This window comes from Maylandia zebra, linkage group LG14, assembly GCF_041146795.1.
Source record: "Maylandia zebra isolate NMK-2024a linkage group LG14, Mzebra_GT3a, whole genome shotgun sequence".
Lineage (NCBI taxonomy): Eukaryota > Metazoa > Chordata > Actinopteri > Cichliformes > Cichlidae > Maylandia > Maylandia zebra.
In genome coordinates this window covers 21,349,439-21,363,171 of record NC_135180.1, presented here as the reverse complement: position 1 = coordinate 21,363,171, position 13,733 = coordinate 21,349,439, and the positions used below count along the sequence as shown (strand labels likewise).

Sequence of the window (13,733 nt, the reverse complement as noted above, 5' to 3'; positions counted from 1 at the left end):
CTGTTGTGATTTGGCAGCAGACGGTAGCATCAGAATTTCTTGCAAACAGCATGAAAGCATGGATCCAGTCTGCATTGTGTCAACAGTTCAGACTGCTGGTGGTGTGGAGCATCCTCGGCCTCCGTATTGTTGCTGACATGTCCGTCTCTTTCTGTCCACATTGTCGTATTTTCTGATCTCAAACAGCTTTTGCAGTGACAAGTCTAATAGAGCACCTTTGGGATGTGGTGGAATGGGACGTTCCCATCATAGATGTGCATCCAACAAATCGTCAGCAACTTTGTGATGCCGTCATGTCAATGTGGACCAGAATTAGGACAGTTCGAAAGAAAAAACGGACACCAAATCAGAACTAGCATAGTGTAGCAAACAAAGTGGGCGAGTGCATGCAGATAGCAATCTGACTGAAAATAAGATCAATATAAGAAAATAACAAAGACAGGAGTGACTCCTAGATTATAAAATTAGATGTTAGCTGGATAAGAATTGTCTGCTTAATTGTATACTCTAAGAGAAGAGTGAAAAGTGCAACTTTAACCATTACAACAAATCTGCACAATTGCTGCTGTTGTCAGTTGGAGAGAATCAACAAGTCGTAAATAGTGAGACCTGCCAGTTTGGCTCAAAATTAACTCAGCGTAGATCAGGATTGACGGTGAGTTTGTGCCAAAGCTAAACTGAAAGTGGTGCAGCTGTTTGGTTTGAAGCTGTGCCCTGCAAAGACACATGTAGAAAAGATGTTTGGCTTTTTTGGTGGTGGGGGGATTAATCGACCAGCAGAGTGACTGATACTAGCTGGTGGTTGCAGATAAGAAGTCTGGCAGGTGACTTTGATGTGGCTGACAGCTTTCTGTTAGTAATGTGGAGATTGATTTTCGTTGCTTTCGGTAGCCCTGTTTAAACTCTTGATTTTAAACACTTTTTCACACGATGAGCGCATCGACTGCTCCCGTTTAACAACCAATTAATCATGTTGCTGTGACTAAAGGGAAATTTGTTTATGATATATAACGTCCTCGCTTGCCTTGCTGTTAGCTGCATTTAGTCTATAGTTAAACAGCCATTTTCACCGTATTTATCTTATGAAAAGGCAAATAATCACTTAGTGGATTTTCACTATAAAATAACGGGTGTTAATGAAGTTCTTCCAATAAATATGGTAAATTCATGAGAAATGATTTGGTTGTCTATTTGGGTATTTTCTTTTTGAGTCTTGCCTGCATGCTGTGGAATTTGATGATGATTCAAGACTCAGAGCCAAGTAGTTCCCTTGGGACCCCAGCGTTTATAGCAGTTGGGCCCAGTGGGCCAATTTGATGGAAAAGGACAAAGTATATGTATCCGTGTGTATGCATGTGACTGTGAATGTGTGTGTGTCTTTGTAAGCAGCTTTCTAAAGCCGCACTGCTTCAGATACGGCCTATCGAAGCGTGTCAGGTTCCCTTAGTCATCAGGGGCAGATAGCAACAGTCCTCAGTGCTGAAAAGGAAGGAAAGACTGGGTAGCGAAGGAGGACGTGGAAAAAGAATAAACAATCTGGAGTGGTAGAGAAAGAGCTATAAATGAGGAAGTTTTAGTAAAAACAACTGCGAAAATGCACCAGGACTCACCTAAACAGGGCCACATTTCCCCCGGTGTGATGCTTGGCTATTAGTCTGATTTTAGCACTCTTAGATGGGAATGAATTGCATTCGAACCGAGGATGTCAGTAGGGGCCGAGCCTCCATCCATTGAGACATTCAGGGACTCCATTACACCCTGATGGGCAGGGATGGAAAACCAATCGTGGGTGTATGGGTGCAAGGGGGAAATGCAATGTATTGGTGCTGGGAAACACACAGACAGGCAATCTGGCATGATGAAGAGGCTCCCTTCCCTGCTCCTCCTTTCGGACCCAGCACGTCCTCCTGCGTCCCCTTCATGCCCCACTGCGCTCTACTGCAGTGCCTTGCCAGCTGACCAACCCGACACCTACCACACTCATTCGCACTTTCCCGCTTTCCCTATTTCCTCCCAGGTCTCACTGTGAGCCCCGACAGCATGTATCCATTCACATTATCACATTGGGAACTGAAGCAGAGATGGATTTCATCAGAGGGAAATAGATGGGAGTCGTGTTTTTGAATAGAGGGAGAATGTAATTTATGATTTTTCTGAAGTTCAGCAGATTTGTTGGTAGCCCCGGTTCAGATTTGTTGCTGAACTCAGGGAACCTCGATGGCTCCAAGGTTAGCTGCGGTATACTTAACCTCCCTTCTGACAGCAGGGATGTGCTGCTGTTAGAACGGTGTTAGATAGACCTGTTAGTGTCAGGATGATAAATTCATTAGGAGTGGCTAAGGAATACAGCTATTTATACAGCTACAACAAATCATTGCTATAAAAGCCTTGGACTCAATCTCATTGAGAAGTGTGAATCACAGTGAGTCTGGAATTGAAGAATTAGATATTTATTGATTTTTAATGATGCTTGGCTGGCTTTCTTGTACTCGTACCTTTAGTCCACTTCCTTTTTTGGAGGACTGGTATAATAAAGCATGCACTTTAATGTCAAGATGCAATACTCAATGTAGTAATTTAACTCTATTAGGTATTATTGAATGTGTATGGCCATTTTTAAAAGCACACATTGTGTTTTTAAGTTTTTAGAATGATATATTTATTGATTTTTGCTGTTTGCTCTATATTTATACAGTGTTTGTGGCTGCTTGTGATAACTGTTATTCTACAGTTCCTAAAATGTATTGCTAAGTAGAGTATTTCTAAGTGGTCAGGGCAATCATTTAACCTCTGCTAAAGATTTCGTGTTCAGTCAGAACAGCTACAGTCAAAAAAAAGTCCACCTGCAGCCAACTCCTGCAGTAACCTGAGACCTCCCCTTCACTCCATATGTATAAATGGAAGCGGAGAGAGCAGCAGCAGCAAGACCCCAACAGAGAGCAATGCAGTCGTGATATTTATTAGGTCTTCCACAGCATGAAAGAAGGAGCTGGGGTGGAAGTGGGCTGCAAAGCAGTTTGCACAGCAGCCAGCAGCCGTGGGAAGGTTAAAGCAGCTTAAACAGCATGCCCAATATGAGATTTGTCGGTTGGATATGTAGAAGGCCATCAGCAGAGCCATCTGTTGATGTGGGCTGGCAGTAAGATCACTAACGCTTTGAATTTGATATGTTTAAAGCAGGTAAGAAACAAGTGGGGTGATGCATTAGAGAACTGACAGAGCACCAGGGATGATACCATGGTTTTGTTGATGTTATTGGGGCTCATGTTCCATAATCCAACTAGAAAGGTGCTCTGAGAGTTCTGACCTCTGTCAAGACCGATAGTCTACTCTTCAGTGATGTGAAAACTACATAAATATCTGGATATTTTTCCCGATCAGTTCAGATCTGCACCAAAATTTCATGGGATTATCCTTTGGCCACGCTTCACTTGGCTCTGTATTCCTGCTGGAAGACAGCAACAAATGACAAAAAAACCAAAAAACTTTTACAGAGCTTCTGCCTTCTCGGTAAACGTAATTATTTTTTTCATTCAAAATTTATGGTCTGTGGTCTACAACTTCTTCACAAATTAAAGTTCAGAGTCTGTACTTTAATCTCCTTGTCAATGTTGTCTTTTGCCACCCTCGCCTGTGAAAGCTGTGGCCACATAGTGCCAGTTCTCATACCGCAGAAAATCTTTTCATTACTGAAGATCGGGTAACAAAGAAAATAAATAAATAACTGCTAAAATATATATTATATATTCATTTGTGTGCATGCGTGTGCTTTATGGGTGTTTTACTAAAATGTGCGCAGCTGAGCGGCCCCACTGTGAGCCAGGTAAACAAATGTTTCATAACTGGTGATGAGGCGGTGCCACGCTGAAGATTTCTCTAACGAGGGCTTGTTTGCGTGGGTGGAACAAAAACACGTTTTTAGATCCAGACTAGTACATTACACGAGCCTCAGTGCCTCACTCACTGAAAAATATGTGTTTTCTGAATATGCCCATTACCACAGACCCTCAGGCTATCCTTGCCTGTAGTTCATCATAACAGATTTAACAGATTTAATCTGAGCTATTCTTTCCTTTGACTGTCTGCTGGCAACTTGCTATTTTATCCCGCAGTTCGCATCCACATTCTCTTGATTTTAATCTCTTTTTTTTTCACGCTTCTCCTGTTTGTAGACGTCTGCTGCATTTTAAACATCACCTCAAAAGCAAAAACTCCTACATCTCAGTAGCAAATAATTAAAGTGGAACGCATAGTCTGACATCAGTGTCTCTGTGCAGGTGCCCTATGTCAAGGTGGCTCCAGAGGACATTTTGAAGGTTCATTTCCCCCGCTTCACCACTTTGGACCTGAGACCAACAAACACCGACATCAGCCTGGCCGTGGCCGGCCTTCTCACCTTCTTCAACAGCACCACCGCCTGCCTCATCTGTGCCCAGGCTGACTGTGAGTACAGCATTCGCACACTCGTGACCAATGTTCCCTCAAATTTTTCATGTGTCTGAGCGAACACACAGAGCGATCCCTTGGACCACTGTGAGCGACATCAGACGTGTGCACTGTGGTCACGCCAGCATCGAATCCATCCAATTTACATGGTTTATTAAAATAATCAAATTACAGCATTTACATTTATGTTAGACTACTTTTAATTAACTGCTTTAGCCCACTTACAATGAAAATGTAAAAAAAATCTTGTTCATGACCTGTGTAGTATGTTAACACTATTGGAAGTAAAAATAACTTGAACTCCAATTTTGAAAACACAACTTTCTTTCTTTTTTTCTTTTTTTTTTATAAAGCTCTGATGAGTCTGTGGTCTGGGAGAGAGTCCTGTAACTCTCTGTCTGCAAAATACAGCATATAAAGACCAGTGCAGGGCAATTAATTATATAGTTACTTCTTCAAAAAAGTTACTGAGTTTTGCAAACAACAAAGTTTTTTGCAACTGTTTACCTAAAAATGCAGCCAAGGCGTTTTGTGCCACTCCTAAAAATAATTTCTGTCCACTATGAACAACAGCCTGACACCTGCAGGCCTGACAACAGGAGATGTATCACTCCTGTAACACCTGTAACATTCAGCAGTCGCCTCATTGTTCTGACACACACAACAAAACTATTGACTACACTACATGCTAACTACACAAGATTTGCACTAAACGTCGCAAATCTCTCACATCTCGAAACACCGCCGTCACTCCTAAAACTTCCTCCCGTTTCTTAACAACTAAATGCCATGTTTTGATTGATCGACGTGGTACATTTTTCGACCAATGTGAAAGGGTGGCGGGTGTTTTGGTTTCATCTTTGCTCACAGGCGGAGAGCGCTTTCAAGCGTTTTCCTTATAAAACGCCGTTTTTACCGTTTCTTCCCGCAGTAAATATAAACAACGATAGTACTCAGGAAGAAAAACAAACACTGCGTATATTTTGTATCACAACTCTGGTTTTACGTGGCCTATCAACACAATTTAAAAAGTGGTATAAAGTCCACACTTTTTCCGTCTGTTCCGTCTGTCCTGCTCACATCTCCAATGGTTGTACATGTTGTCATTAACGTGGCTTCACTCCTCATCAGTCACGCCGCTTTGCCAGCTAAAACACCAGCACATAAGGACGCTGTCATAGCCTGTCAACGACATTGATTAGCTGCGTATATACGAATGTGAGTCGCGTGATTGGCTGGACTATGGGATAAGGTGGCATCGTTGTAATCCCATACTGGAGCAGCCAGTCACTTATTGACTAACACTGCAAAACAGAATTGTTAACGTATTTACTTTAATTTCAGTTCAGGTTAGGGTTTTTTTTTTTTGTGCGCAACACAGATTTTTTCTGTGCAGAGACCGTGCCAGCAGTGCGCATTGTGCACGCGCGCAATTTAGAGGGAACATTCCTTGTGACAAAATATACAATCGCACATACCTGTGGGGAAGACTCGCAAACTGTCTCCCCTACATCTGCCATCAAAGTGCAAACATTTTTGTTTAACGTCTGCCACCCTTTAACACGTGTTAGCGTGCACAGGCATCTCGCACACGCGCCGACTGTGTTCTGGCAACAGATGCAGCTTTTATCAACATCTCACCCTGCGACACGTTTCCTTCTAAAGCAGCTGCTGCACTCCACAGCTACAACTCCCTCACAGCGGCACGCCCGACGCCTGCGTCCCAAAAATAAATTGCGTTTATTTCGTCTCCCTTTTCAAGATCATTGTCATTTATTAAATTAACTAAATTACGATTTAGCGCATTATGTTGTATGTGATGTATAAACTGTCTTCAGTCTCGCTGGGTTTTCTGTAAGACTGTGTGTGCACTCTTAAAACACTTTGCGCAAAACAAAACATCTCGTTGAGAGAAACAAAAGGAAAGTAAGGGCAGAGGTTGCAACTCTAACAACCAGTGATCTGACCGCCCCCTTTGTCAGTGTCAGTTAGGTTCTGAAGATACTTAACTGAATGACCTTAAAAACGATTGAAAATCTCTTTGAGAGAAGTTATTTTTGTAAATAGAGAGGAAGATTAGATCATGGCTTGTTCCCACCCTCTTCTAGTTCAGCATGCAGTAATTACAACTCCCAAGACAAAGGCACCGTGACCCCCTGAGTGGCACCAGCTAACCTTTTTTCTAATCAGCACAAGCCTTTGAAGACAGGAAATAGGCTGCAGATATCAACCATGTGTCAGACAGAGTAGAGATGGCAATGAGCCACAGTGAGCTGCCTACCCCGCCTATCTCAATTCTCAGTTCTGCTGGCTTTCAACTTCTCTCTTTGGTTGTCTTTGGCTCTATACTTTGGAGTCTTCTTTCATTCATAACCTCTAAGGTGAGTTTTTTCCCTCTTAGATGTGTGCTAGACGTGTTACATCAAAACATGCTAGTTTTGTTTGGGGGGGGGGGGGGGGGGGCTTTCACTTTTTCATGCAAATTCGGGGACAATAAATGAATCAGAGAAAAAAAAAGGTTTTTTTTTGTTATTTTAAACAGTTAAACACTTTCCAAGATGAAAAATGGTATAAATTAATTAAACTTACTAAAAGACAATCCTCTGTTTCTATCTGTGGTTTACCTGCACCTACTTTGCCCATATAAATAAATATTAAGGGGTGCAATATGTAGTTTTCCTACATATTTCCTGTATCTGTGAGTTTTCCAGTTCAGGGATCAAATCCTGTTTCTGTGACATTTATTCCACAGAGAGTCGTATTAATGCCGCTCTGGTGCGGTGCGAACCATGATAACAAGTGAACCTTTTAGGCACTCTATCCCTCTAATATTGGTGGCCACCAATATTAGTTTATTTTAGTTTATTTAAATTTAAATTAGTTATGCAATTTAAATTAGTTTATTTTCCCCAAACCCGGGTTTGGGGAAAATAAACAAATTTTAACATTGCGCTTCTTATTCCCTTTGGCCGTGTGAGTGGGTGCGGGGTTTGGTGGGGAGGTTCTTATTCTGTGTCAGTGAGCTAAGAGATGACTGCAAAGGAAATTAAATGAGAAGAAGGAGAATGAGGGGAGATGAGAGGTAGATAGAAGAGACCAAGGGGAGTCTGAAATGAGAGAGGAGGAGGAGAGCGGAGTATGCTTCTTGGATGATATGAAAGAGTGTGGAGCGGGAAAGCGAGGAGGTAACCACACTGGAATTATACATTAGCAACAGGCAGGAGACGGTCCAGGACATGACATGGCTGTATTGATTGCACTCTCTCATGTGACCCTCATTCATTCAACAGAAAATGCAGGAAATGGCACTATGCCTGGATTTGTGTGTGTGTTGGTCGAGGATTGTGTTCAGCAGCACCATCAGCTGAAACTCATTCGAGTTTGGCTCCTACTGCACCAGCTCCACCCTTCTTTGTCAGCTTACACAGTCATTTGGTCGGTTGGCAGCCTGCTGTCAGTTACTCGTTCACATGTGCCAGCCTCATTAATCACCCAAGCCAGTGACAGCCTAATAGAGCGTGGCCAATCCATGAATATTTTCCAGTAATGGCTGAGGAGGCAGCACTGGAGGTGAAGCTGTGCCCAAAGGCATGGTGCACACCAGCACGAACATTAATCTAGCTAGTCCTCGCTAACAGTGGCAGTGGTGCTGTGAGACTGTAATACGCAAAGTGTTGTTGAGTCTTTAGACCTGCCAGGTGGCCCCACAGGTTGTTTATTTCTTGTGGTTTGGGCTTTAACAGGAAGAAATAACACATGAAAACTGCATGCACAGAATTCGCCGGTGTGCTGCACTGCTCTTTTATTCGTGCAGTGATTGGTTCAGCTGTCAGTAAGCTGAAAATGGAACATCAAATAAACTCAACGTATCTGTAGCTGCAGTGCAGGTACAGAAATTTTAGGTTCAGTCGTATAGTTGTCCACGAATGCTTGCAAAAGCCTATTTTCCTTCTTTGATAGACTCAGCTGGAAAGCAAGGTTAGGCCTTAGGCTTATTATTCTTTCTCTGCTAATAATTGTATGCCGATGCCATATTATGAATTGCAATTTTCCATTTCTTTCAGGTTCCAGGGATGACTACTATGTCTCTCCATGTTTCACACGCAATGGCATTACTATTACTAACCTGTAATCAGCGTTAGTCGGGTGGAAGAGATATCTAAATGACCTGTCAACAGGAATGTGTATGAAGGTGTGAGAATGATGGGAACGCAGTAATGCAGAGGAGGGTCTTGGGGAGGAAAGGCTCTCTGATGACTTTGATCATAGTAATTATGTCGTGGCTACTTATGTTTCTGATGCAAAAGGCAGCAATGTCAGTAGACAGCGTAAAGGTGGTGGTGCAAGTTGTCATGGTTTCTTTTGTTGCACTTTGTAATTGAAAAATCTTCTCATTGAATAGATGAAGGCAGTAGGAGTGTCTTGGTGCTTTATGAAATAATGTTGACTCAGAATAATGAGTTTTTAGATTTGTGGAGAGTGAGTTTGTATCCACAGGTGTAATTGTGCAGAATTTATCTTTACTAAAGAAAAGTGCAAAGTTGGTCTGTCTGTCTAATTAAAAAATGGTAAAAGCCTTTTATGCAGATTTCTCACTCGTGGCTCTGTGATTGGTCTGTTTAAAGCAGTGGATGACAGAAGCTGTCTCACACTCCTTGTCCGACACTCCCACTTATCAACAAATCAGTGTTGTTTTTTTAACTGATTTTTATTTTTTTCCTTTTTGCTTGAGGCTTTACGTTATTTTTAGTCATCAAAGTCATCAGCTTTGGAAGTTTTTAGACATTTTAAATTAGGAGAGGAGATGTTTGTTAAAAACAAAAAACATTATAAATAGCTAAATCAAGTGATTAGGACTGTATGCTACGTAGTTCAGCTTCTGTACAATTACCCAACTGAGTCCATGCATGAATATCACAGGTAACTGTCCAGAGAGCTCAGAGGGAGTAAGCTGGAATCATGTTTTTCCTCCTGCACGCTCTACCTGGACACAGATTATCCAAAACCAAGATCTGTAAGGTTTTTGCCTAATACACCACCACAGTGGATTTTACATCAAATCAAGATGTGGCTGAAGGGCAGACTTTCAGTTTTAATTCAAGAGGTTTAACAAAAGTACTGCATTAACTATTCATGACTTACAGCTATTTTTACACAAAGTCCTCATTTTCACAAGTTGAAAAGTAAATTGACTTCTGAAAGACAATTTTATTACAAACTAACCTCAAAAAGCATCTGGAATTGATTCAAAATGTTAAATTTTCACGTTGGTCGTTGATCAGTGGATCTGTCAATATGACATTTAAAAAAAGATAGAAAACATTAAGATTGGCCAAATTAATAATCATATACATTTTTAACAAGAATTAATTCACTGACCAGCTCAGCAACACCAAAAGGTCTGAAAGACCACAGAAGACAGCTGAAGTGAATGATGACAGAATTATTTCCATGATTAAGGGACAATCTTTTATAACATCCACCCAAACGGGTAGGCATTTCATTATTAAGCTCTACAGTCAATAGTTGTGTATATGAATGGAAACAGAGTTTAAACCACTGGTTACACTCAAGAACAAAAAGGCCGGATTAGACTTTGCCAGAAAAATTGTTTAGACAAATACACCCAAAACAAACTAGAACGATGGGAAAGGAAAAGTTTGGAGAAAGAGAGAATCAGTTCAAATCATATCACATCATCTGTCAAACATGTTGCAGATAATATTATGGCGTGGGCGTGCAGCAAAACCAGAAAGAACTTCACAGTGAAAATTGATAATGATCCAGAGCAGGCTGCAAAAGAAACCCAAGAGTTTCTCAAGGCAACAAAATTGGATATTCTTCAATCACCAAGTCAGTCACCTGATCTCAGCCTATTAGAGCATGCATCAGTAACTGAACGTGGCTATAGTAAAGCCTGGCAAAGTATCTCAAGGATGGACGTGTTGCATTTTGTGATGTCCATGGGTTCTAGACTCAAGGAAGCCACTGAAAAAAAAAACTGTCCATATATTAAAACTAATTTTAGTTTTCTTACATTTTTTAAATGTTGGACTATGTATAAAAACAAAAATGGCAAAAAGTTGTTGCAGCAATTTTTATTGAACTCCTTGAATTAAGTCTTTAATGACATCTTGATTGTGGTGCACACAGAGGCAAAAAAAACATAATCAGAAGTCACCCAAAATATTGATCCACAGGAAACCACTTAAATGGAGAGTCATCTGCATTCCTCACTCCAAGGATACTGTGTGGCAGTATCTCTTTGCAAACAGGATGAAGGTCTCTGGCACAACTTCACCTGCTTCCAGGGTGCATGGAGAAGAACAAGCTCCAGCAACACTTTAACAGGGTCACAGGCCAAAACCCACTGGTCAATAATAAAGCTGCTCTTCATACAAGTGTTACTGGAGCTTTGACCTCCTTAGTATCTATTAGCTAATCAGAAGCTAGAGTCCACAGATGCTACAGTCACTAAATAAGACTTTAAATCACTGATTAGCTCATTAATCCATTCATCTGTCTTCAACATTTTCATGGATTTCTTTCTTTTCTTTTCTTTTCTTTTTTTTTTTTTTACAAAGAAATACAAATATTTTTCATGATTTTTTTCTATCAATGAAACACTGTCACACAGTAATATAACATTCATACTGAGAAACCAACAAATTAACCTTTCTGCAGAATTGCATGTCTCCCATTTCATATTAGCAATCTCTTTCAATGCAGTTTGCAGAGAGAACAGTGGATTAACGTCTGTACAAATGGCTCTGCTTTCCTGGTTATTTGTTTTAATGAAAAAGAGAATATGCTCCGACCCGCTGTATGCAGTGTTTTAACACATTACCTTGTCCGCGACACCTTAAATTGATGGTCCCAGTGATGGCAAAGTCATAAAACTAGGTCTTACTTATTGCTCAAGGCTAAATGAGTCACCATAATGTACAGCTGTCATAAAGGTTTTTGAGTGTATGTTAAAAAGCTTTATCTGAGACATTGAAATTTTCATTACGTATTATTCTGTTATATTTTATTGTTTTATATTGTATGGGAGTAAGAGAGAGAGAGTGCTCTTGCAGTCATCCTATGCCGACAATATCTGGAAGGTAAATGAGTGATTGCTATAGCTGAATGTCAGCCTTCACCTTTATCTGTGTCTGAGTGAGAGTCGCAGCCACGTGTCCTCCATGCCAATGAGGACGTTTGGTCTCACTAACACACAACACACAAACAGAAGTGTGCTCTTGTAAACTTTCAGGATGTAATGCCTTCTCTTGATTCAAACCCTGCTTATCTGAGCCAAGGACAAGTCTTCTCTTTATCCAGATGTTAGAATTCTTAAACAGTAGCTTTAAGACCTGGTTTGATGGGCTTGGTTGTGTGTGCTGTGTCTGGCCTGTAAATACACTTTTTTTCACTGAGACATTCATAGTGGCAGTTCTACCTTGGCGCTTTGAGAACCAGCCTTTTTTTTTTTGACAGGTTTGAGAGCTGAGGGTTCATTATGTAGGAGTAATTGGGGTTATTTCATAGGTTAAAAAAACTGTGGGCTGCATCTGCAAATCATCTGTTATTGTCTCGCAGTTTCCACTCCTTTAATAATAGTAGTCAAAAATAATAATAATTATTATTATTATATCCTTTATTTCTATGCCATCTTTCTAAACCAGAGTAACAAGCTGCTGAGAAGAGAAGAAATGATGCCAATAGACAAAGCATTAAGAATACATTGTAAAATGTTTGTACATGTAGTTTTAAATGGGAAGAGAGAGTTTGTTCCAAAACAGTGAAAGCACATCCCTCTTTCTTCTAAGCCAAGACTGTGGAACAGCAACTGATCCGAGTGATCTGTGAGTGGAATAAGATGTCAAGAGTTCTGAGATATAAAGTGGAGCCATGCATGTAGTGATTTAAGAGTTGTCAATAACACCTTAAATTGGGTTGTTTAGTGAATGTGTCCCCTGTGCAGACTGCCGATCAGTAGCCTTGCTAATGTAGGCTACTGAATCATCATTTAGGTGTGCAATAAATTGAAATAATCTAATCATGTGGAAGTGAGTGCTAATAAGGTGTTCTGTTATGTTATTGAGGAGTATGCATCTGACCATGGCTATGTTTCTAAACTGTCCAGTCTGTGATTTCCCAAACTAAACTATGAAACTAGCAGCCATACTAGGAGTATAAACAGGATGGGGAAGCTGATGTAAACTAACGAGAATAGGTCAAAGGACTGCATAGATCAGGCCTAGCATTATGACCACTAACGGGTGAAGTGAATAACAGTCATTATCTCTTCATCATGGCACCTGTTAGTGGGTGGGATACATCAGGAAGCAAGTTTCATCCTCAAAGTTGATGTGTTAGAAGCAGGAAAAAAGGATGAGTTTGACAAGTGCTAGCTCTCCAAAGCTGCAGCTGTTGTGGGGAGTTTCTGGTCTCTAATGGTCAGTATCTATCAAAAGTGGTCCAAGGTATGAGGAGTGGTGAACTAGCGACAGGTTCATGGACGGCCAAGGCTCATTAACGTATGTGGGGGGTGACCGTGTGGTTCGATTCAACATACGAGCTAATGTAGCCCAAATTGACAAAAAGGCTAATCTTGGTTCTAATGAAAAGGTGTCGGACTAGACAGTGCATCAAAGTTTGGGGCTGCATAGCCGCAGAAAAGTCAGGGTGCCCGTGTTGACCCCTGTCCACTGTCGAACATGCTAACAATAGTCACATGAGCATCAGGAGTGGACCACAGAGCGATGGAAGAAGCTGGTCTCGCCTGGTGAATCACGTTTTTGGGAACACCTGTCACAGGGATGCGCTATGAAAAGAAGGCAAGTAGACTTAACTCTAGCAAGCAAGCTAAAGAATCTGTTGCTAACATCTTGGTGCCAGATGTGACAGTATTTAAGGTGCAGTGATTATTTCATGTTGTTCCAGTGTCAGATTTCTTGGATGAGCAAGTGTATTTTACTGGAAATGCATAAAATAGTTTCTAGATTGGACACCAACCTTTAGCAAACCTGTGGTTGCAAGAAAAAGTTTAAACTCAAGACTGTTAAGTCTTTGAGGTTTGATTGCAGGTAATTGGACAACATTTTGGAAAAGTTACAATGTCTGTTAGCTTCAGAATAAAAGGCATTTTGTGGTTGAACATTTGAACACTCTTAATACGAGGAAGCAGCAATAGGAAAGATTCTTCCATTAGAATGTTGAGGTGAATTTGAGGCCATTATAAACAATAACGATGTATAAGCGCACATTTTATTTCCTCAAAGGAAAAACGTCTGTGTAAC

At 40.9% G+C, this 13,733-nt stretch overlaps 1 protein-coding gene across 3 annotated transcripts in view; it reads left to right on the top strand.

Moving 5' to 3' along the window:
* Positions 1 to 13,733, top strand: part of grik4 (glutamate receptor, ionotropic, kainate 4) — a 362,487-nt gene that overhangs the window by 247,365 nt on the left and 101,389 nt on the right. For all 3 annotated transcript variants that reach the window (XM_076873193.1, XM_004543748.3, XM_076873194.1), the window contains exon 6: positions 4,278 to 4,443. In XM_076873193.1, coding sequence (XP_076729308.1) covers positions 4,278 to 4,443 — 166 coding nt within the window. The remainder of the gene's footprint in view (positions 1 to 4,277; positions 4,444 to 13,733) is intronic.